General features: G+C 40.6%; 3 protein-coding genes across 6 annotated transcripts; all 3 read right to left on the bottom strand.

Annotated features, from left to right (window-relative positions):
- Positions 1–199: 199 nt before the first annotated feature.
- On the bottom strand, positions 200–4,097 carry bdh1 (3-hydroxybutyrate dehydrogenase, type 1). The gene is made up of 5 exons (XM_003439205.5): positions 3,694–4,097; positions 3,268–3,378; positions 2,319–2,460; positions 2,078–2,230; positions 200–1,439 (listed from the first exon to the last, which is right to left on the bottom strand). The coding sequence occupies exons 1-5, from the start codon at positions 3,904–3,906 to the stop codon at positions 973–975; spliced, it is 1,086 nt and encodes a 361-aa protein (XP_003439253.1). The 5' UTR covers positions 3,907–4,097; the 3' UTR covers positions 200–972.
- Positions 4,098–5,581: 1,484 nt separating this feature from the next.
- On the bottom strand, positions 5,582–17,389 carry LOC100712341 (glycogenin-1). 4 transcript variants are annotated; one of them, XM_013276765.3, is made up of 10 exons: positions 17,277–17,389; positions 17,042–17,118; positions 16,884–16,961; positions 14,181–14,316; positions 13,887–14,061; positions 13,628–13,790; positions 8,762–8,888; positions 7,505–7,733; positions 6,796–6,834; positions 5,582–6,535 (listed from the first exon to the last, which is right to left on the bottom strand). In XM_013276765.3, the coding sequence occupies exons 2-10, from the start codon at positions 17,052–17,054 to the stop codon at positions 6,377–6,379; spliced, it is 1,119 nt and encodes a 372-aa protein (XP_013132219.2). In that variant the 5' UTR covers positions 17,055–17,118; positions 17,277–17,389; the 3' UTR covers positions 5,582–6,376. The 4 variants fall into 4 exon arrangements, with proteins under 4 accessions (XP_013132219.2, XP_013132221.2, XP_013132223.2 ...); XM_013276767.3 differs by having other exon boundaries at positions 7,505–7,721; positions 17,277–17,386; XM_013276769.3 differs by lacking the exon at positions 6,796–6,834.
- A 1,479-nt stretch (positions 17,390–18,868) lies between these two features.
- On the bottom strand, positions 18,869–23,636 carry cpb1 (carboxypeptidase B1 (tissue)). Its single transcript, XM_003439206.4, has 11 exons — positions 23,481–23,636; positions 22,904–22,979; positions 22,704–22,828; positions 22,492–22,591; positions 22,295–22,396; positions 21,562–21,666; positions 21,360–21,470; positions 21,152–21,242; positions 20,596–20,798; positions 19,543–19,627; positions 18,869–19,238 (listed from the first exon to the last, which is right to left on the bottom strand). The coding sequence occupies exons 1-11, from the start codon at positions 23,543–23,545 to the stop codon at positions 19,051–19,053; spliced, it is 1,251 nt and encodes a 416-aa protein (XP_003439254.1). The 5' UTR covers positions 23,546–23,636; the 3' UTR covers positions 18,869–19,050.
- Between the last annotated feature and the right edge of the window lie 116 nt (positions 23,637–23,752).

Raw genomic sequence — 23,752 nt, 5'->3', positions numbered from 1 at the left:
AACCCAGCGCTGTGTGGTTACAGCTTAAACAGCAGTACACTATTGCATGAGGAAAGCTGTGGTATTTTTAAATGATTCATTTCTGCCACCTGGTGGCCTTTAGTAACATTACATTTACTAGTCTTAACAACCCAAACCAGTATTAAAAGAAACTTGTTCGTACTTATTTGGGGGAAGGAATAAAAAGACACCATGATTGTAATATTTTAAAATATAATGCTCTTTTTATTTGGATCGTTCCATATACAAAATACTTTGTCATCAGAGAGGGGAGGGGACTTTTTCAGTCCAGTGTACCCATTTATCACATCAAAAGACCTCGGTGCTGACGTGCTCCAAAACCCATTCACGCAGGACGGTTTAGAGCATGAGAGACAAAGTGGGATTGTGCTGTCGTTACGCAATGTCGCGCCGAGCCAGGCCAAAGTCTCACCATGGTCCTACAGTAGCTGACCCTGGTTTTTTCCGCTGTCTGCCATAGAAGAGCAGCAGGAGCCTTCTCCTGAGCCAGCTTTGGTCCTCGTGCCACTGGGGTGGCCCCGCAAGATTCCCATAAGGCAAAATGTTACAAGTATTTGGGGAAAAAATATTTAGAGCCAGAAGGAGAAACTTATTTTTAAAAAGATTTTTACCACAGCAAGCGATAAAGATGCAGCGCTTATAGCTATGAGCAGATTTTCGCTCTGCTGATACCAAACACAAAGTAGTTACTACTCAAGAGAATCTGTATAGATAAAGTTATGCTTCTTGCCAGACACATGAAAAGCAAAGTGCAATAATTTACTTAGAATTCACAAAACTTTTTTTTTTATATTGTTAAGGCTTGATTGATCACTAGATGATTTCAAGTGCTGAGGAATAAATGGCAGGCACCCCACTTTGAGTGTGTAGTTCTGTGTAACTGCTACTTAGCTGAAGAATATAACGCTATCTGATTCTCAGGGTGAGCTAAACACAGGAACAGCTTCTCTTCTAGAAGTAAAGGAGGTCAGATATGGCGCCCGGCAGGTGGGTCATCACCTGCATTCTGATCCACCAGTGCGGCTCCATGGGGCTGTAGCGCGTGTGAGGACGCTTGGACATGATGGCGTCGGTGATGTCATCCAGCACGGAGACCGAATCCTTCTGCCCGCTGCTGCAGTAAGAGCGCATCAGAGCCATGTTCTGCTCAAAGTGGGTCTTCCCATAATCCTCCTTCACCTCCGAGGGCGCCTCGGTCCACAGCTTATTGGCCGTGGTGGCCACGATGTCGCGGGTCAGGATGCCAGTGGCCACAATGAAGTTGCCCGGTTCGATTACAGACACTTTTACGCCCCACGCTTTCATCTCGTAGCGGAGGCAGTCAGAAAAGGCTTCCACGGCGTATTTGGAAATGCAGTACGGTGACCTCATGATGTTGCCCATCCTCCCATACATGCTGGCCACGTTCACGACACGGCCTGTGGTCAAGAGATACAAGGGGACAGATTTTCGACTCTCCAAATAAATGCATCATAATTTAAAAGTGAATTAAGAGCCTTTAGTGCACTTTTAAAGCTGCTAAGCTTGCAGGTCCAGAGTTCAGATGTCTTTTGGAACATTTCTTGGCTATTTGCTTAGCTCAGCAAATAACTTGGCCAGCTCACTGTTTCTTGAACAGTCACTCATAACACACTTGTTAACAGAGCTGCTGTTCTGTTAGCTTCTGTTAGCGAAGTTTTCTTCTTTCTTCAGCACAACTTTGATAACACTGATTTTTGCTTTACTTCAAAACATAATTTATTCCTATTTTGTAGTAATGTTTTTATATATTTTATATATTTATTCATTTATAATTGTGGTTACTTGAAACCACTTTCAGAAATGTTCAGTGCAAATATGCTTATCAGCATCGAAGGGTTTATATAACAAAGGTTATATAAGGTGTTAACATGTTCTTTCACTTCCAGCCTTGTTTGAATTGTAATAACTCTTCACAGCTCACTCAAAGGCAGATGTAGCTTTCAGATTTTTGCACTTTGGTGCCGTTAGTTTGGATACTGTGTAACTGATTCCTGTTTATATGTCACAGAGGGGAGAAAAAAAAAATGCAGCTTACCCTTTGCCCTGCGGATTAACGGCAAAACGGCTTTAGTCACCCTGATGGTGCCCCACAAGTTGACCTCTGACACGTGCTTGTAGGTGTCCATGGAGGTAAATTCGACCTCTCCAAACGTTGACACACCGGCATTATTCACCACAGCCCAGAGAACTGGACAGCAGAAAGTCAGAGAGAATGAAATGTATGAGTGAAGTCGTCGTCTTTTATGTGAGATCTATCTGATTACCGAGCGACCTACCCGCTTCAGATTCACCCAGGCTCTCTTTGATGTGTTCCACTGCCTTGTTCACCTGCTCTTCATTGCACACGTCCAGCTGCACGACCTTCATTCGATCTGAATGAAGTTCCTCAAGCTCCTTTGCACCGTCTCCACCTTTATCCTGTAAGTGGGGACATCAGCTAAACTCACGGCCTCAACATAAGAGGTCTCAGTTCAATCAGCTTCAGTGCTTTTAACAAGAACAAGAGCATTAAAACTTTAAGCAAAAATAAAGGTCAGCAGAGTCAGTGACTTCTTAAATCCCCTGTTCAGACATTTATTGAAGAGCCCGTTATTGATCCACTTTGTTTTTTAATTTTCTACTAGAACACTAACATGCTGTTGCTGACATGTCATTTTACACTGTACTGTTTGTAACTAGTTTATCATTCTCATACTTGATCTTATCATCTGCTCGTTTGCTCCTTAAGTAAATCACTTTGTGCCACACATATAAAACAATTCTCTGTGGATGAAGTTTATTATTATTATTATTACTTTACTCGATCCCAGAAAAGTTCAGAGGTCACAACTAAAGAAGCGCCCGGTTTTTCAAAGGCTGAATCTGCCAACATTGGTTGCTGTGAAACAGCCGTTTTTACAGCTTTCGAGATAAGCTTAGGATATCTTATCTCAAAAGCATATGTTTCAATCAGTCTTTTTGACTCAGGGAGCAGTGTGGAGGTCAGGTTGAAAAAGGTGTATTTACAGTGTGAAAACAGGTCTCCTGAACGACATACCACAGGGGATGATCATTCTGATTTTCATGTGGGTGGGATTTGTGGCCATGTTGTTCTTGATTTCCAGTTAGGCTGTGTGCAATGGACACCACATCTTCCTTGGAATTGGAGATTTCCTGGAAAACGTGTTGCTCACTTCCCGTTTGCAAATCAGGGAAAAATGCAGACTCGATGAGCTGCATCCTTACCTTGAGAAGACATCCGGCAAAGACCGTAAAGCCAAGCTTGTGCAGATGTTTGGCGAGAGCGTAACCAAATCCAGTGTCACAGCCTGTAATAAGCACGGCTTTCCCTTTCACCTACAGAGATGGGTACAGAACAGTTTCCCCCAAAACACACAATTAAAATTACATGCAAATTAGAGAAAAAGGGCTTACAAAAACACGCATATTTCCAAGTGTACCCAACCTCTCTGTACAGTTTGTTTCAGTATAAACAAAAACTTCTATTGCCCACCCCACATTACTGTAGCGTAGCTTTCAAAGGACTTTCTGCGAGTTACAAGCATTAATTTAGCATATTACAATGTTTCACTCACATCTGTGTCCCATTTCAATGTTTTGCATGATAAAATGCAAACCAGCGACTAATCCGCGTGTTTGTTGTGACATTACCTCCACCAGTCCTCTTGGAATTCGAGGCGTCGCCACGTACAGGACAAAAAAAGCGTACAGCGCAACTATGCACTCGGTCACGCTCGTCTCCGGCAACCCCAGCATCCTCATGAACGCGTTCAGGAGAGCAGGGAGTCCAAAACCCAGCACCACCGTGAGGAAAACCGAAAATGCCACCAGGAGTACCGCTCGGAGCGCGGGCAGCGAGGCCATCTTGGCAGAATGGTGTGTTTACTTTCCTGGCGGAGCGGTCCGCTTTACAGCCGTCACCGCGGGCAGACGGCACGCCCCCCATATCACTGCAGCGACAAGCCACGGGATAGGGAAGTCCCCTATTGTAATGTGTAACCGCAAAAGTAGCCGCAAAGCATCCGGTTGCAGATCAAAATCGTGTTTTCGGCTAACCCACGTCGCTAAGTAACCGTTATATCGTGTGGTAGTTAAGCAAGCTGTTAAGTGTCGCTCGAACCAACTTCGGGCCGAAATCCACGAACAAGCCCCTGACTTAAGCACTGTCCAGCCATTATATATCAAGAGTAAGCTCTCACTACAAAGTCACTATGAGGTGTATTTTTTTCAATGTTTTACGTTAATTTTTTACATGTCAATGCTCCGTTTCTAAAAAAAAAACAGGACACTTATTTGGCTCTCATCGAGATTGAGACGGAACCGGAAGTAATAAGGAGGGAAGTTTCTTGACATGAAACATATTTGCTTTGAAGGGATTTCTCCCTCGCTTAATAAAGGTGTATAAAAAAAGAGTCTTTTATCAGTACACATTAGTGAGCAAGTACACTTTGAAGTCTGGGTATATTCTCATTTAGCATGGCCTTACCAAATCATTGATATTGGACTTCTCGAAAGCAACAGCTAAATTAGTTGTTGGATTATTTTGGTCATTAATATGCACAAAAAAAAAGGGAGGGGGGTGGGGTAGCTTCGTATTGGACCATTTTCAGGGTATTTTTTTTATGTCATTCAAGAATGAAAACGGCACCTAACTCAAAGGATGAGCCAGTGATGTCTCTACACATATCAGAGACAACTTATCAAAGAAGTATGCATGTATAAGTATCTTTTGTCACTTTGTCACTAGCAGCCTGTGAAATTTTAAAGGGACTGGTTCTTATATCACTTTTCAACTTTGAGTACTCAAAGCACTTTACACAACTTACCTAATTCACCCACTCACACAAGCACTTTTTTCTAAGCTCTTTCTGTGTAAGTGCTTTTTATCTCTCATCCACACACTTTCAGCAACTTGGGGTTAGTATTTTGCCCAAGGATATTTGGCATGCAGATAGGAGCAGACGGAGATGACCTGCTACAGCCATAAAGCAAATCCTTTATTCACATTTCTGTAGTTGGATCTATAAAAAATGTTAAACATAAGAGTTTGACAGATATAAAATAGTGTTTTTGCATATACAAGATAAAAAATCTCAGCAAATCTCAGCATGCTTTTCAGTGTGTCCTTAAAAAACATCTGAGGAAACTGGTGGAGGATAACAGAAGAAGAAAAAAAACCCCATCTACAGTGAAAGTCATGTCCTTCGAGCCACCATGCAATACCATGTGGAAAGCATCTGATTGGCAACTGTTTTTTCCCCCAACATGCCGACATCTAAAGAGCTTTAAATGGCCTGAAGAACTATTCCTGAAGAACACCTGAAGAAATGACAACAAAGCTTGAGTTTGGGCTATGTTGAAGAATAAAGATGATCATACCAAATATTAACTTTTAAGCTCACTGAAATTGTACTGTTTTTGCCTTATATACTGTATCTGCATTTATGTTTGCACATTTTAATAAATAGCTGCCATTTACTAGGAAAATATAAAGAAAATATAAATTCCAGCAAGAAAAAAAAGCACCCGAGCAAATCGACAGCTTTTAAGGATGTTTTTATTGTTTCCAGATAAAAGATTTCCAGCCAACATCCAGGTCAAGTATAATGTGGTAAAATTACAAACCTTTTTCATCTACTAAAAAAGCTGCTGGTCAAGAGTGAGATAACATAGGATGACAGCAGTAGGGAAAGCAGGGCGTTAAGGCACTAAAGGCATCTAGTGTGCATGGCTAACTGACCATCCTACGGCCTTGAGAAGTGCTGTAAACATATCTTTATATCCGTGTAAAACAGGGATTTCTAATTCAAAAACAATAGTATTAATTCTTTTGAGAAAAGAAAATATTAAGAAGACTGTCAGGTTACTGCAGAGTAAAAAAGGAAAGAATAAACTGAAAAATGACAATGTAAGTGACTACACATCTTAACCACACTGATACAAATGGCCCAGTTGATCTCTTGTTGCCATCTTTTTTTTTCTTTTTTTACAAAAGAAGCATAAACATGAGAAAAAAAAGATTTAATAATCACCTTTAAACAAGCACACTTAGGTTATAAACCTTTTTTCACACTGTAGCAGAACATATATGAGTGTCAGGGTAAATTGAATGATAATAATCTTGCAGGGAGAATTAAAGCCGCTTCCCCTCACTTAAATTGGGCTGTCTTTGGATTATGGAGTTGGCAGTGCTGGTGGAAAGAGGGACTTGGCTCATTTATAGTTGAAATAAAGGTATGAAGAAAAACTGCAATCTGCTTTTTTTCTGCAGTATTTTCTTGGCAACAAGTAAACCGTAAGTGCTCTTTTAAAAATATCCCATGCCAATCCTTCTTTATTTGAGAAAAGTATCAAGTTTTCTCTGGATATTGTCAAATGAGTCCATTCCCAAGTAGTCTGCCTGACCTTGCTCCCATTTCTGCTTCCGTTCTTCTGAGGACATCTGCTGGGATTGGGATGCCTGTGCGTGCATGTGCGAAGACCTGCTCTCGCCCTGAAGGAATATGGAACATAACAGCAGGGAAATGAATAAATGACAAGACACGCAGACTGCACACAACATGCTGTTTTTGCTTTTTTTGCTTTTTGGAAGCAACAAACCGCCATACTTAGCCTTTCCAAATTAATGGCTGCAGGCAAACACGCAAAAGCTCTGATTTTAGAGGAAGGGCAGCAACAGCAATAAACCAGGCGCCAACGGATGCTTAATCACTGCTGAGCTATAAAAAACAAAACAAATCTTTGTCTCCATACCTGTTCACTCTCAAAAGTGACAGTTTCACTGTGCTGGAACTTTGTGAGATGAATAAGAAGACAGAAAAGAGGTTTAAATAGCTTTGCATCATTCAAAGTTCAAAATAACGCCTATAAATTTATACTGGAGCGTTTCAGCTCATCCACTGTCTGAAAAAGGATCTTTTAGCTCCTTTAAGCTAACTCGGTTGAGATTGGCTTCCCCATGCAGGCAAAAGATCTGAAAAAGATCAGCAGGTGGGAGGGACTGTATGTCTGAGATGACTATATTAGGGATATATCCTCTCACTGACATCTAAGAGCATTTCGAGCAGTCTGAAGCCTCAACTTTTGGCTCTCAGGGATTACTTACACATATGCTGACCTTGTTATTTTAGCCATTTGTTATGAACTATCCAGTGGCTCCATGGTTGTAGTTTTGTGCATTAGTTGCAAACGATCTTAGGTTCAAGACTGAGAGGACATATACACCCAGCCTCAGGGGTTCATAAGCTTAGTGTGCTGCTAGTGCTGGTCTCAAGCTTGGATTAATGGTTGTCAGGGAAGACTATGTGGTGTAAAATCTGTGGTGACCGCTTTAGAAATATATAGCAGCCAAAAGTATACCTTTTTATGATGAGCTATCCTCCTTTGTAACAATACAGAAAATAAGGAAACAGCTCTGTTTTAAAGATAATATCTGATGAGAAGTCGCAAACTGTCGACTTACCTCCACACATCCTGAGTGGAAGGGCTGTTCTCCATACTCCTCATGCAGCATGGGGACCACATCACCCGAGTACAGGGTCCACCAATTGAGAAGGAAGTTAGGGTGTGTGGCGGCATCCTGCTCACTCCCTGAAATCTGTTTGGTTTTGGGATCAAATGTGTAACCCCATGGCTTGGTCTTCCCTAGGAAATGGACCACCTTGGCATTTCCACCATATCTGAAACCAGTACTGCAGTAAATGAGAGGATGTACTGTAGATACAGTGTGGTTATAGTTAGATTTACTAAATGAAGCTTTTCTGAATTGTTTTTAATATCAAATTGTAGCAATAAAGACATTTGTATTCATAGACATAAATAGAATAGCCCTGTATGTTAGTGTCAAAAAACATATTATTAAATTCTCTTGTGTATTTAATTGGTCATATTTAATGGACTGGACACTAATATAAGTTTTAATGCTCCAGGAAACATTTTTGGGTGTCTGTGTTTAAAAGCTAGGTTAGCATGAATGAAACAAAATCCTTTTGGAGAAATAAGAATGAGAAATATATTGATCCACCCCAGTTCTGACTTGTCTTTTTAGCACTGGCAATCTGCACAAGTACACAAATAAACCTGAACCCGACACTGTCGGGTTTGTTTTGCTGTGTTTGTCAGACCTCTAAGCGTTATTGCTGACAACTACAAACAACTAAAGACATGTTTATCTTCCCTGTCATCCTGATGGATGCCAGGAAATGCCAAACCAAAAAAAGCCTGCTGATGAGACCAGCGGTGAAGACACAGAAATGCAATGAGGATGAGAGGGGAGCTTTAGACACAGCACACAATAACCAGTCCTGGAGGCAAACATTAAAAGGTCTTTAAATAAAGTGCTCTATTTTAGGAGTGGGTATCAGCTGCTCTGAGCTCAGAGTGGGCATCCAACCCAGAGCTGCGGGCCTGCTGGGGCGACACTCTAACTGTGCTGCTGGAATCTCACTGCTCATCTCACCCGTAACCTGATGTCATGTCACGATGTGACTACGCGTTCATGTGACCACGTATCTATTTACATCTTGGCTTTGTATCCAAGACACAAGATTTTAGTCACATGGACAGACTGCTGTTGCGTAATATGAATTTCCCAGGGTAGCAGGTAAATATAGTATCTTATAGAGTTTGGTCATATAAAAACTTTTAAACCGCACCTGTGACTTTAAGCATTTCATAATTACTCCATGAGTTTAAGTGTGCTTAGCTGACCGACACTTACTGTTTAAATGCCGGGAGGTAAGTGTAGATGGCTATGCTGCTGAGATTGTAAATGAAAGGAAGGTGTTTTGATATGTCAGCTGTCGCCCAGTTGCTAAAGAAGCCATTCAAAACCCCTTGGTCTCCTCCTGCAACAGAGAAATACGAAGGTGAGTGTGACAGTATGATAAGTCGAGTCGCTTTATATGGCACATTTAAAAACAACAGCAGTTGATGCTTTCCAAGTGAGCAAGGCAAATCTCTAGATACATAAATAAATACATAAATATAAAACTAATAGTCACATAAATAAAAAACCTGAATAAACTATAGTTTAAGCATATTTTTCAGTGATAAACAATTTACTAGAATAACAAAATTACAATAATGAAAAAACAGAAAACATATTTAATCAATGAAAAATGTGAATTACTTCTTAGAAATAATATATTAAAAAATAACTTAATTTGATTTAATTAGGCTCTGTGGACCAGCTGCTGTGTAGTTCAAACACTGTAACATCTTTTCAAGACATCAAAGTGGATTTGCAAATAGTGGCATATGTACAGTGACTTTTTAATAACATCAGTCATGACAACACAAACAAGCCCCAGGTTTTACAATTCATTAACAGTTTATTAATTTCCTGTAAAAATGTTTATCTTGAAGTTATTAGCCTTGGTGGCATTCGCATGCTGTGAGAAACTCTGATATGGTCACATAACAGCAAACTTGGCTTTAAAAATGCTTCAGGTCAGGTTTTGTTTATTGGCTGAATGTCTTCACTGAAAGAGTGAGACAAATGAAAGGCACACCTGTGACAAACCACATTAGTTCCCAGCTCAGCTCATCTGCTGAGATATAAGCCCAGACAAGCATTTAAAGAAATGTTCTCACACGTTTAGGACACACAGCTGGATCTCATTTCCCTACTGCTACCTGAAATAAAGTAGATCTGATTTTCTAGAAACTGCAGGTAGTGCTTTACCTCAGTGGGTGCACACAGGTTGGGGCATGTGTTTTAGCAGCCACAACATTAAACCCACCGAAGTTAATGTGAACAGTGTTGATTGTCTCATTAGAGGCACGACATTGCAAAAACGCTTCGGGAAACAGTTTGAAAAACCCAACAAAGAGCCCACAGCATTAACCAGGCCTCCAAACTTTGCAGATCCCAATCCAATCACCATCTACGGGATGCGCCTGAGCAAGCCCATTCAAAGGAGGCTACACCCTGAAATCCACAGGACCCAAAGGATCTGCTGCCAAAGTCCCGGTGCCAGATACCACAGGACACCCCCCTGAACTCTCATGTTCATTCCCAGACGGGTCAAAGCTTTTTTTCCTTTTTTCTTTTCTTTTACTGTGGCATGAGGGGGAGGGATATTATTGTCATTAGGTTTCTTTTTATTGCGTAGAAGAGTTTTTTTTGTAAATAATCCTTTTAATTTTTTTCAGATTAAAAGGCATAAAAAAAATCCTAATCAAAGGATAATGTTGGTGTCAGTAGAAAAAATTGAGGTGCTGCCTCTGCAATTACATTGAATATTTCCAAACTTTACCCTACTCCATTCATGACCAGCCAACTTTAAATAATACAAACAGACACAGGCGTTTAAAGACTTTTGTCTCTCACTGTGCTGGTACGTGAATTAACACTGGCCTCTGGGTTTTAAGTAAATGGACTGCAAGTTTGCGTCTGAGTTGCCTCAGGTCCTGGAGTCCAATTGGAGGGCTGTTACAGCCATTTGCCCTCCCTCAAGTTTGGCTGCTTTAGAACTGGGGCAGGCCCTTCTCACAGCAGCAACTTACATAAATACACAACTTATAAAAGTTTGGGAGGCAGGGATCTATTTGATGTTATGTGAGGTGGGTGACAGGTAGACAACTAGACCAGACCTGAGCCTTAAATAAATGACAGCCCCCAAAAATGTGATAAAAGCTCAGTGAATCTGTGAATGAGTCACTGAAATGACACTGACACAGGACGAGATGTTGGCTGTTAACAAAACTTTCACATGTCTCTCCTAAAAAAGCATAGGACTGTAAAGTCTGTGGAACCGCAGACTGCTTCGGTTTAAAATAACACACATAGCTGGCGTTTGTCTGAACCCACAGCCTCCACTGGAGAGTTCAAAACTTAATATGGGGCTGAGTATCTTCATTTTGAGGGGATGAGCAGAACACAGGAAGAATGTGCATCTAACCGGTGCCAGTTTGTTTTGGCAGCAGATAACACTGGAGCCACAGATGCAGAGATAGAGCCTCTGGGTTCAGTCACTTATTTTCTTTCCTCCTCTGCAATTTTTCTTTTCCAATACATCTTTCATGTTCTGCGAGGTAGAGAGGGGTACACATGTATATCATGCATTCCATGCAGGATTGCAGAACCAAAATGCTAAAGGTCAAAGCGGCTTCACCTCACGCCCCAGTGCACACGAAAAGACCATCCATGTCTATAAATAAGACAGCTTTACTTATTAGCATGCCATCAAGCATACAGATAGTGGCATCACACTGAAACAGGGATTTTAAAATTATCCACAAAAAGACACTAAGGGATAAATGAGTTTCAGTTTCCAAAGGGACTCTTTCTCATAAAGAAATAAGAAAATGTCTTTTGTATGTGGTTGAAATCGTGATGTGAAAAATTGTTGTGGCAGAATGAGTCGGCACTTGAAAGCAGTGGCCCATATTAAGCAAACTAATTGGTTTTTCCAGTGGCGCCCCCCCATCCCTGATGGAATCTGTCTCACAGCATCACAAGGGAAACAGATTCAGTGACACTAACAAGTACATGCTTTGGCACTTCCGAGCCTAACTATAAACTCCTTTCGTCTTTTGTTTACTCCACGACTGTTTTCTTTGTTTGTTGGAATTTTTTAGGTCAGAGCAGCCCGAGTAAACTATGATTTTGTCTAGAGTCTGGCCCTTCTATCAGCAGGACTGACAGCTGAATGAAATCAAAAGCTTTTTCTCGGCATATCAGATACATAATAAATACTGTTCTTCACTTAAGCACTTAATTGAGATTTCATCACAATACATTAGATTTTTGGCGTCAGAAGATATTTATAGTCTAAACCAGGGAGGTCAAACTCATTTTAAATTGTGACCCACTTTGATCTCATTAACTGAATTGGCCAAACCAATTCAGTTACATTCAATTTTATCTATAAAGTGCCAAATCACAACAACTGTCACCTCAATGCATGACCAGTGAAACTTCTCTCTCTGTCAGTGTAAAGAAGTGTAACTACATATTTAATCCCTGAAATATCTTAACATAAGAAAAAGAAGTGCAATTTTAAGGATACATGTTGGTTTTTCTACATAATAAAGACATTAAAGAAATTTCTCAGCACAACACTTTGGGTTTAAATTGTGAGAAATAAATACAAGTTGTGGTAGATCATTGCCTGGACTCTGTTGTAATTATTAAACAAAAAGGTTTTTGTTAACTCAATTATTCTTACTTAAATAAAACAGATAATAAGGTAGATAGTGAAAAAAATAGAAACATTTTTGCCATTTCATTTTTTTATAATATAGTATGAAGGTAGGAAAAGCTATAAAACTTGAGACTTTCACATTTTCCAAAGCCATGCAGTGGGCCGGATTGGAGTCTTTGCCCGGTCTTATGTTTGACACCCCTGGTCTAACCAGTATTGGCCAACTGGCAGGCTTTGGCTACATTTAGGTAAACAGCCCCAGGGAAGAGGAAAGGAAGGATTAAATTTCCTGGACATCTCAAAAGTATCTCCCGTCATCTGATGAGGATTGAGTTATTTATTTGCTTTTAAAAATCCATCGTTATTTTTGAACAATGTAAACTCCACAGATAAGAAAGTCTTGGCCTAGATTTCTATGAGCTACACTGGTATCCCCAAAACAGAGACTTGGTAATTAGAAATATACGATGGGTTCCCAGCTTGCACATAACATTATTTTGGTTATGTGACGTAGCTGTCGCCTTAGCTGCATGGTCTTAGATGAACTGAGAAACTCTTTTTGCCACTTTAGACTATCACATGTGGTCTCCTGGAAGAAAATCTTATAAGTGGACAACAACTTGAAATTATTTTGACACATGTGCACACAGGACCAGGCATTATATCACCTGTACATGCTGGATAATAAGTTACATGGCACAAATTTAATTAAAAAATAAGTTCAAAAGCAAATAGGCAACTTGGTCTGATGTCCACCAGACTCTCTTTGGATAGCTACAATATGTCAGACTCAGTTACTCAGCTACTTTCTAAAATGTGAGTGTTCATTTTTTCCCATTTAGACTATGTAATATTAAAAAAAAATTCTTGAGGAGCACCATGAAACTACGGATCGATGATGATTCTAGCCCTTCACGGAACCTGATATGGCCAGCATAGCTTTGACTACAATTCAGCAACAGTACGCTCCATGGAAAAGTGTTGCTTAATGTCAACTGGTGCTCTGTGCAAAACAGGGCCTCTCAAATTTAACCTTCACCCCACCCCGGTGAGCCCCTGAGAATAACTCAGCAGAGCTCGAAAGTCTCTGACAGGAGAGCCTTGTTTCCAGGCACCGAGCTTGATAAAGACCTTACTTAGAGCAAAAGATAAACAAGCCCAGTTAAACATCATGTTACCAAGAGGGTTTCCAAAACCCTGTTTGACTCAGAAAAATGAATTTAAAAGGGCAGAAGTTCTGCCCTTGCTATATGATTGCCAATAACATGAAAAGTTATTGGCAATCAATTTTCACTAACTCCATCCCTGAATCTAAAAAATAAACATGTTACATGTCATAAGTCATTGCATAAAAACAAGTGCATTCCTGAAAATGCTATAATAGCCCTTTAATAGACATTTTATAAAATGCATCCCGGCATTTTACGGCAGCTTACCGTCAAAGCTGCCGTGTTCTGTACAATACTGAAGCAGTTTGCCATGAGTCTCCACAGAAGGACGAAAAACAAAAACGCCAGAGTTGAAGCAATCGGGCCAGCCAGGGTCAGGAGCAGCTGACAGTTCCTCTCTATCAAACAACTCATCTATATTTGAAAGGACCTGAGATGCACAAACAAATCACATGTTTATACACACCAGTGATGTGCAGTATCTTCATTTTCTTTGTGCTGAAGCAAAATGACCTGTTAGCCTCACCATAGTGTCTGCATCCATGAAAACACATTTGGAGTATTGTGTGAGGGTCCAGCAGTGGAGTTTGGTGAAGGTGACGCCCAGTTCGGGTCTCTTCATCATGGCCAGGTGTGCAGTGTCGCCACTGTCTAGCACATCCACCACCCTCACCTCATCGTAGATCCTCTTCAGCACAGACCTAATGATTTACAATACTATGAAATGAATCACTGTCAACCACCCATGTGGAAAACAAGAGTTCACAGGAACGGTAATGTGTATGAGTGAGAAAAACCGAATGTAGGTAAAGTTTCTTACTGGCAAGGCTCTGATACTTGTGGACCAATGAGTGCCACCAGCTTCTTGGTTGTATTGTGCTTATGGAGGGATTTGCCCAAAACCATTGCTCCCCGAGCATAGCTGTCATTGGTAGCCAATGTCACAAATGCCTGATCTGTAAAGAAAGAAAACTGAATTAAATTGGTTAAAGGTTGCTCCCATCCAAGTACTAACCACACCCAACCCTGCTTCGCTTCCAAGATGAGAAGAGATTGGGCGCACCCTGAGTTGCTTAACTTAAAGTTGCTTCTTAATATAGTACATACAATTTAAGAATGCTCTCAAACTCGTGTGTTAGTCAGAGTCTGTTCAAAATGTTATGAAGTGGTTGAATTGGTTAGTTGACTTAGTTGAATTGGTCACATAACTGCATCATATGACTTAAATGTGTCATCATTTTCGAAAGCCTCTGTTTTCGCAGTCCACACTGTGACGCGAAAACAGCGTTTTCAAATTTATCCACTTTGGAGAGTGTTTTCAGAAGGCTCTGTTTTCCTAGACCAAAAACGCCGTCTCCGTGTGGACGGAAGGCCAGTCGGAGAGAAAAAGATGTGTTTTCAAATGAAACCGTATTAGTATGGACATGGCCTTAGTTAGAAAAGGGTGAAGCACCCACTCCAGGGGAGTGAGTTGCTGCCACAAGTGGAGGACTTTCAGTATCACAGGGTCTTGCTCATGAGTGAACTGACAGACAGATTGGGGCCTAGTCTGTAATGATGAGGTCCATCGTGGTGAATAGAGAGCTGCGTGTCAAAGCGAAGCTGTTGAGGTCAATCTATGTCCTTATGCTCACATATAATCACAAGCTTTGGGTAGTGACCAAAAGAAGGAGGTATGTGGCAGAAATGAGCTTTCTCCGAAGGTTGGCTGGCCTCTGTCTTAGAGATAGGCTGAAGAGTGCACTAATTTGTGAGCGGCTCAGAGTAGAGCCACTACTCATGCACATCCAAAGGTGGCAGCTGAGGTAATTCGCACATTTGACAAGGATGCCTCCTGGGTAAGGTGTTCCAGGAATGTCCTACTAGGAGGTAGACCCACGACATGCCCAAGAGATTGGGGTGTGTCATGGGAACACCATGGTGTTCCCTTTGACAGGTAGAGGGAGGTCTGGGCTTCTCTGCTTGGACATCTTCCATAGATAAGGGAAGAAAATGGATGGATGGATGTGTTAGTCAATGAATTCATCCCATTTAAAGAATTTCCATAACTGTTCTGTGAAAGACCAAACGATGGAAAGATGCTAGTCTATTTCCCCCCAAGCCCTGCGACAGATTGGTGACCTCGCCGCCTAAGACAGGTGAGATGGGATCCAGCTTCCTGTGACTCTGAATTGAAGAAGTGGAAAGATGGATAGGTAGATATTTTCCTCCAGTGTAACTGCATTGCATGTATTTTTAAAGTTTACTGCAGGAATATGAAACACACACCAAAAACATTACACTGCAGTTGTAGCCTCTTGCCTTTTAGGTGACGTGTTTCTGTGTGGATTCTCTAAAGTATGAATGATCCAAATAATTCATATGTTTATCATTTCAAGTGTTTTTGAATGAGCAACACGATCTAACCTCACTGAAAGTTTTCTCGCAAAGTACCCCATAAAGGTTTAAATGTCTCATTAAGGTGATTTTTATTTGCAGTGTGGCATCTACTCTGTACCACCACCTCAGGCTGCTGGGAGGAAAATCTGTCAGCTACCTGCCAAGTCAAGTCTTGGGAACAACGGCTTGCCTGTGAGAGGACATATAAACTGAGATGACGAAATCAGCATGGCAGCTGGGATAGTTGTGTGACTGTAGCAGTTAGGCCAACACCAATCCCATTTGGCCTGTGCGCTAACCCTCTGGCAGTAAGATACCAATAATGGGCAAGGAGAGCACAATAGATAGAGTATGTCCGACATGCTAGCAGCCTGGAGTTTGTATAAGTTTGGGCCAGTCGGAGAACAATGGTTCCAAATACCACAGCTTGCCAGGAAAATTTGTTCTGTCTCACTGCTTTTTCACAGTGCCACACCTCCTTTCTCTTACGCCCCCTTTTCAATTGGTAGAAACCCTTCTGCAGTATGAATGTAACATTAAAAAAACACCTAAAAGATGAGAATTAGCTCAGCAACAACCCAAGTTACAGTGAAGTCACCGTCCAGGCAGCAGGGTCATTTCATTTTGAGTGAGGGGGACGGTTCCCAGTAAGCTTATACCACAAATTAAAAATTAATCATGGCGAATTAGGACACAGAGTAGTGTAGTAGGTCTCAAACTAAGGTCCAATGATAGTAAAGTGGTCTAAAAAGGTACCCTGTGAAATGATTTTATCGCACTGTCCACTGCACCTACTTTTAGCAGTTTCCTAATATATACATGACAAAATGGAATACACAGTTATAAAAAGTAGTAACACTGTAATTATGTCACACTGTTAGCTGGTCACTGTGACAAATACAAGTTAATTATGTAAAGTAAGACTGTAACCACTTTAAGAATACTAAACTTCTTATTCAACAAGGGAACAAAACTACCCAAAAACAAAGAGAACAGTGACAAAAGACTATATTTGCTACATACTGAAATTTAATATCACCAAAGTTCGCGCCAATTGCTACTTTTAAAACTTTAGAGAAAAAAACAAATAATTAACAAGAATTTTTTTTACTATCGACGATGAGAGTGTTAAAATGTTACCTACCAGCCATGACTGACGAATAAGTCGAAGCTACTCTGTAGCCTGGACTTTGCAGAAGCCTTGCGTGGCGAAAAGGACCGACTAAATATACAGAGGTGGTTTAAATACCAAGATGACAGCAGCCAGACCCGGCGTCACGTGACAGCCCCCAACACACCCACCTGCTGTCGACATGCTCCACCGCTACACAGCAGCACCTCAAGCAACACCGCTTTCAACAGGTTTACAGGTAAACAGCCTACAGATGAAAAACAATACAATTATTGAAAATATTATGCATTACTTTCCCCTCCTAACGTTACGGAAAATTCACAACTCTGAAAAAGTAAAGGGGGAAAAAAGTCTTTGAGTCAGAGATAACGTTGCACTCTCAGGACATCATTCTACAGCTCTAACCTTTCAAACAGCTGCCGGGTATCTCCCCTGAGTCCTGTCATCTTTAGTTATAGTGACAAATGAAAGACGGCGAAGATTTAATGCGTCCAGGAACAAGATGTCCTGTAGTAAACATTTGGCACGTTGTCGCCACCTTGTGGATTGAAGACCGTATAGCAAGGCGGTTATCATACAAACCGTAGTTTAGGAGGTCATTCAGTGCTCTTATTGTATTACACAACAGTGAATTATTTTTAGCTCAAGTGGTGTACTTTAAGAGGAGTGTCATGATTAAGCAAGAGGATGATATGTCATTTTACTGTCTTACATTTAAATCAAAATAATGACATCAAGTGGCAGAATTAAAAGCATACAAATGGGAATATTAACCACAATCTTACCAACATGTTTAACATGCATGCAATGGACTATTGCCTGAGGAGCTCAAGAATAATTTGCTGCAAAAAGCAAATATAATATTCTTAAAGTGTTATTTTATTAATTAATCTAAAGAAAAATGATGACTATTATTATTTTTGAAAATGTTACAGTTAATTTGCATATTTGTAAAACAGAAATCTAAACATTATTATGTAAAAGCCTGTTTATCATCTTTTGTCTGTTAATTTTCAGTAATTTAAAGTAAAAATCATTTGCGTTATCATTGAAATAAACATGTAACTATCCAGCACAGAGACATAATCTCCCCAGTGTGCCCTGGGTCTGGCCTGGGGCCTTCATATGATGTTGAAATTTCTTCTTTTAAATCACTGAAAGAGTGCCTCTTTAATTTAGGACCCATACCAAACATTGGCTGAATAAATAGTTCCATTTACTGCATGGGCGTTTGCATTTTTAAAAAGCACTAATCAAAGGAGAAATAGAAATCACTGAAATGACAATATTAAGAACAAGCTGACTGACAAAGTCTTAAAAAATTGGAACAATGAAAAAAATATAGTAGGATGACGGTCAATACACTGCTTTTATTTGAATATAAAACTACTTTGTCATATTCTTTTCCCTTCATTGTGATGTGTGAAAACCACTTTTCCAATTTTACCCTAGAAATGTGTTCAGAATGTGAAGTAAAATTTCCCGCTGGTCTTTGGCTCCCTTATTTTCTCCACCAAGGCAGATGCTTGGCAGAATGGAGATGCTGCCAAGAAGTGCTCTTTGCTTGTCACATACTGTGCCCCTGTTTTGAAAATCCCTAACAACAGATACCCACGCCCACCTAAGCACTACTACTGGAGCAGTGCCATCTGAACAAGAGGGATCACTGTGATCCAAAGGGGTGCAATAAATTTTTGGCTCTTTCTTTTGTTTTTTTGAAGTAATGTCTCCTTTATAGACACTTTATAGATACTATAAGAACATTTAGTGTTTGGTATGGTTACATTATGGTTTCATTATGGTTACATTACACAATATGTTTTCTTAAAGGTTGTGGTATATGTTTCTAAAATGTTTCCCCCTTAATTTGCATTCAGTGCAGCAGATGATGAGCCCTAAAGTGAAAGTGTTATTATTGCTGTTGTTCGTACGCAGTAAAGGCTCTGTGTACCAGACACAATATTATCGTATACACATAAAAAAATTGATTCAGCGTGTGGGGATGGATCATTGATTTTATTGTTTGCACTCATCTTGACATTCTGTCAAGCACAGTGAGGAAACATGGCGGGTGGTGCCCTGTATCCATGGATACGGGCAGGAGATGGCTGAGAGGTTGGAGGGGCTGGGGGCTGGTACGGAGGAGCCGAGTTGGCAGGGGTCCTGGCAGTTCCGCATTTTAATAGAGGTTCTTCTGCACGTGGGCCGCAATGTACTTGATGGCCAGCATGGTCTCCTCGCATGTGGGCTTGATCTGAGACTCGGGCAGCAGGAAGCCATATTGACCCTCGTCACGCAACTCCAAGGTGTAGGAATATTTCACTCCCAGGTCGTAGGCCCAGTCGTCAGAGCCTCCAGCAGCGGGGTCTAAGGGCAGATGAGGAGAGAGTGAGGGGAATGTCTGAGATGGTGACATTCTGACAACCTGGGACAGTCTGCATGTGTTTTCATACACATTTTACTTCAGGGGGGCAAAAAAAATAATCCCTTGCTTGAAATAGGTGTGGCTCATGATTGCCTTTTGTGGTCTCAAGAGGCCACATTTCTCAATGGAGATGGGTGCACTGAGAATACACCATAATGCATAATAACAGAGGTGGAAATAGGTTATCAAGCTATCATTGAATATGAAGTCTTTCCACAATAAAGCGTGAATATTTGCTGTACTTACAGATAGTTGGAGCACCGGGTCCGCTGGTGTAGACTGTGCCATACAGGCTACGCAGAGCAGAAGAAGCTCCCTTAGCAACTTCCAGCTACAATACAAAATACAAACAAAAGTCAAATGTGTTATCGAGTGAATTAATTATAAGGTTTAAAGTATATCTATATCTAGCTATCTATCTATCTATACACTATCTGAGTATATCAGACTGAGCGAAGGTGTGTCATTGTCTGGAAATGCTTGAATTTGGAGGACATTTTAACGTAAAATTTCTCACTTTAAACCAAACAAAGCACCCACACAAACGACACCACCTTTAAAATACAGCTGTTACACGTTATAAATACATGCTTTTCACCCTGCGGGTTTCCAGTAACATTTTTAGTGATATTATAGAAAGCAGTAAAAGCATCAGCGAGTTGCAAGAGGAAATGAAACCCCCAGAGAAACGCACAAGCAGGAAATGATATTTCTGGCCAGACTGATGAGTTATGACAGATCCCTGGAGTTCTTTTGTTCTGTAAAGTGTCAGAAGACAGTCTAAATTACAAGTGAGTAATAGAGAGGCAGAGACGTGTGATCTGCCTCAGTTAGTGTGAGAGCTGGAGCAGGGGTGTGAGTGTTAACTGTGCAGCACCACGGACACCCCAGTGAGAGGTAAAAGAGCCATGAGAATGAGCCATGTAAGCAGGGAGTAAATGATTTGCTGCAGCTAAGTGTGGCCCTTAGATAAGAGTAACACAGTAATGGGGTGGGTAGAGTTATATATGTTTATATTATATGATCTATTGTAAAACTTTTTATTTGCTCATATTCATGTTAAAACCTCCTGATGATAGGGAAATAACATATAGTCTGCCTCTGACTAATATATTCCTGTATAGAGTGTATAGAGTATAGATTATTCCTGTGTTTTGTATTTTCTTTAATTCGTTTTTTGTATATATCACACATACAGATCATTATTTGAATGAACCGAATTCATAATTATACATAGCCTGACTCAGAGGTAGGTTTTGTACACTCACTGCAATGCTAAGGCAGATAACAATGACTTACCAGCTCGTCATGGTCTGCAGCTAAGTCATAGGTGTAGGAGTAGGGGAAGAGCAGCAGCTGAGAATAGGAGTGGACAGTGATGTAGGCCTTGATGATGGATTTATTTTTGCGGATGAAGTCAGCAAGATTCTTGGATTCAATTTCAGATTCAGGAGCGGTGCCACAGTAAGTTTCGCTGCAGGGGTTGGTGGAAGCTCCAATGGCTGCAATCACATAGAAAACCATGTTTAAAAGTTTTTTTTGTCTTTTTAAAATTGTAAAATAAAATTAAATAATAAATTACAAACTAAAAATGTTACCAAGCAGCCAAACTGTAACTAAACATGTTATTGACTTGCCAGATTAAAATACATGGAAAATCTATAAAAAATACAGTGCAATGTCCTGTCCTTAAACCTGATATTTTTGCTGAACTTTTTTTGTATTTTTTTTAAATAAATTTAGCTTTTTATGGAATGCCTATTAACTGACATTTAAAAATAACCAATGCAATTGCAAATTACCCCAATTTTTTTTTTATCAGTCTAAGATTTAACTGTGCATATGTCATACTTACTGCACCAGCCAGCATTGAAGTTTCTGTTTGGATCAGTTCCAAGGCAGCTGGTTCCAGCGTTCCTGGAGCGAGTTTTTCTCCACATCCTGTTCTAAAGTTCCCAAAATGCATACAGATGTGCATTAAATGCATTCTTCAAGATATAGCGCAAGGCATGTCTTCTTTTAACTAAGGCAAACAACTTAAGTTTGAGTGGATTGTAACGTACGCTTGTGTGGCTGAACACGTAACCATCGACGTTGAAGACGGGCAGAACAAAGACATCCATCTTGTCGAGCAGGCTAGTTATCTGAGAATCACTACCATAGGTGGTCACAGCCTGAGGAAGATTGCAAAAAAAATCTGTGCTGTAATCACTTATATTCCTTATTTGTAGGCGCTAGCCTCAGCCATCCAGGCGTCTTCCTTACCTCATTGACAAACCACTGACAGAAAGCATGAGAGATCCACTCTCTGGCGTGGAATCCACAGTCCATGAAGATGGCAGGCTTGGTGGAACCGGACTTCTTACCAATCTGTGGTTGTTAAATGTAATCACAAAACAATTGTTGCATGTAATTATAATATAAAGTAAAAAATTAATTCTTTAATGTCTGTTAAGGTTCTCAGTCATCCAGGTCATCGTAGTCTAAGGAGCTTGGAAAGAGGATGCCAATGTTCACATTTTGGACAGAGAGGACAGATGGTTTGAAAGAGGAGTGAAAGAAGCCACTTATGTCCACTGTGAGCGACCATCTTTGAACAGAAGCGGTGGTTTATAGCACCAACTGTCTGCCATCTCTAATCCAGTTTTGAGATCCCTTCCCAGACGCCTTAACACCCACTCACACCCTGGGCCATCTGACCTCAGGAAATCACATGATAGGGTGGGGCCAGGTTTCACAGTGAGCTCACCCGAAACCCTGGCTGATTGTGACCCACACTCGTTTTCACACCTTGGCTTATGTGATTCGGGTAGAGGATCATCAGGGGGTCCTTTGTCCCTCTTTGGGGGGACACTCCCACTGGGTTTAAATCTGGAACTCTCCACCATTTGACCCTTAGAACTGAAAAAGCTTCTCGGATGAGAGGGGAAACGTCCAGACGCTTTTCTTTCCAAGCTCCTTAGACGAAATTCTTTAATATTTATTTGGGTAAGCCTACCTTGAGAACTACCATGGGACGCCCCTCATAGGTGTTTCCAATCACCTCCTTGCTGATCATATCAGAATTGGAAGTAGCCATTGAGTTCATCCAGGACTCAATCTAAAATAAACAGGACAAATATGGTAAGAAATTATTGAAAACCAGAAAAGAAAATCAGAATTGAGATCGGCGCTCTTAAGGGTTTTGACTCTTACATCGCTCCAGCTGTTGTACTTGGTGTAGCTGTGGGCTCTGGGAGAACCCTTGTTTTCAATCTGGCGATCAACAGCCTCCTGAACGTCATCAATAAAGACGCTGAATAGGGTTTAATTAAAAAAGTGTCACAGCACTGCGTGAAGAATGTAAATCTGGGGCACAAAATATCCAGATAAATGCCTTTAGTTTACTGGTTTGTCTAGCGACCTACTCTAGCTGCATGCCGCTCTGCTGCAGGACGGTGAACGCCATGTCAAGGTACATGGCAGGCACACGGATGTCCACGCTAATGCCCACAGTCACCTGCTCAGCACTTTCTGGGGTCCAAAAGTCGAGCTGCAGATGGCAGCAAAGTCAAACACTTGAATGAAACATACGTGTGTGCCTGTATGTGTGAAAGCAGATGGGTACCTGAACGCTATTAGCCAGTTCCCTAATGACTTTCACATGTTCATTAAGGACAGGCTTCAGACGCAGAACTTTATCACTGTTTAAAAAAGGGAGAGAGAAATCAACATTATAAAACAGCATCCACAAACACTTTGCCTTCATTCCTCAGCAGTTCCTTTGGAACACAATAATACCCTTTGCATAAGCTATAGACTTAAGGAACATGCAAACAGTACAAGTTTTAGCCTCTATAGATGTGTGTCTGTGTTAAATGACGTTACCCTGTGGTTTTATTATATACCACAGGGTAATCAATATTATATTATTATATAATATTAATAGTTCAATATCCCTTTGTCTGAGTGCAAATATTTATAAACACAGATTTCAGTAGGTTTAGTGGCTTTAATAAATGGTTTATTAATTGCAGTAAATTACTTAAATCAACATAAATCCATTTGATTACGTCAAACTGAACCACAACACAGGCTTATATAGTACTTCTATTATTAGAACTACGTCATTATATTTTTAGTGTCATCACATGCTGTAGTTTACAGGAATGCAGTCCTTTTTTTAAACAAAAGTGTAAATTTACCCCTCAAAGCGAGTGACGTCAGCGAGGGCAACAGCCACCAATCCAAAAATCAGGAGGACCTTCATGTTGGCAATGAAGCTGGCTTTCCATGTGGACGGCACTTATACCTCGCAGCTTGCCGTACATCCACCAATCTGAGTCTTTTACACAAAGACGCGTCATACGTCCTTTGCTGTGTCACTGTTTTTTTTTAGGTGTTACGTGGAAAAATGAGAGCATACATGATGTACTGTCAATGATTAATAGATTAAAGACGTGTTTGAGGCATTTTT

The sequence above is a fragment of the Oreochromis niloticus genome, linkage group LG9 (assembly GCF_001858045.2).
Source record: "Oreochromis niloticus isolate F11D_XX linkage group LG9, O_niloticus_UMD_NMBU, whole genome shotgun sequence".
NCBI lineage: Eukaryota > Metazoa > Chordata > Actinopteri > Cichliformes > Cichlidae > Oreochromis > Oreochromis niloticus.
This window is presented reverse-complemented; position numbering and strand designations above follow the sequence as displayed.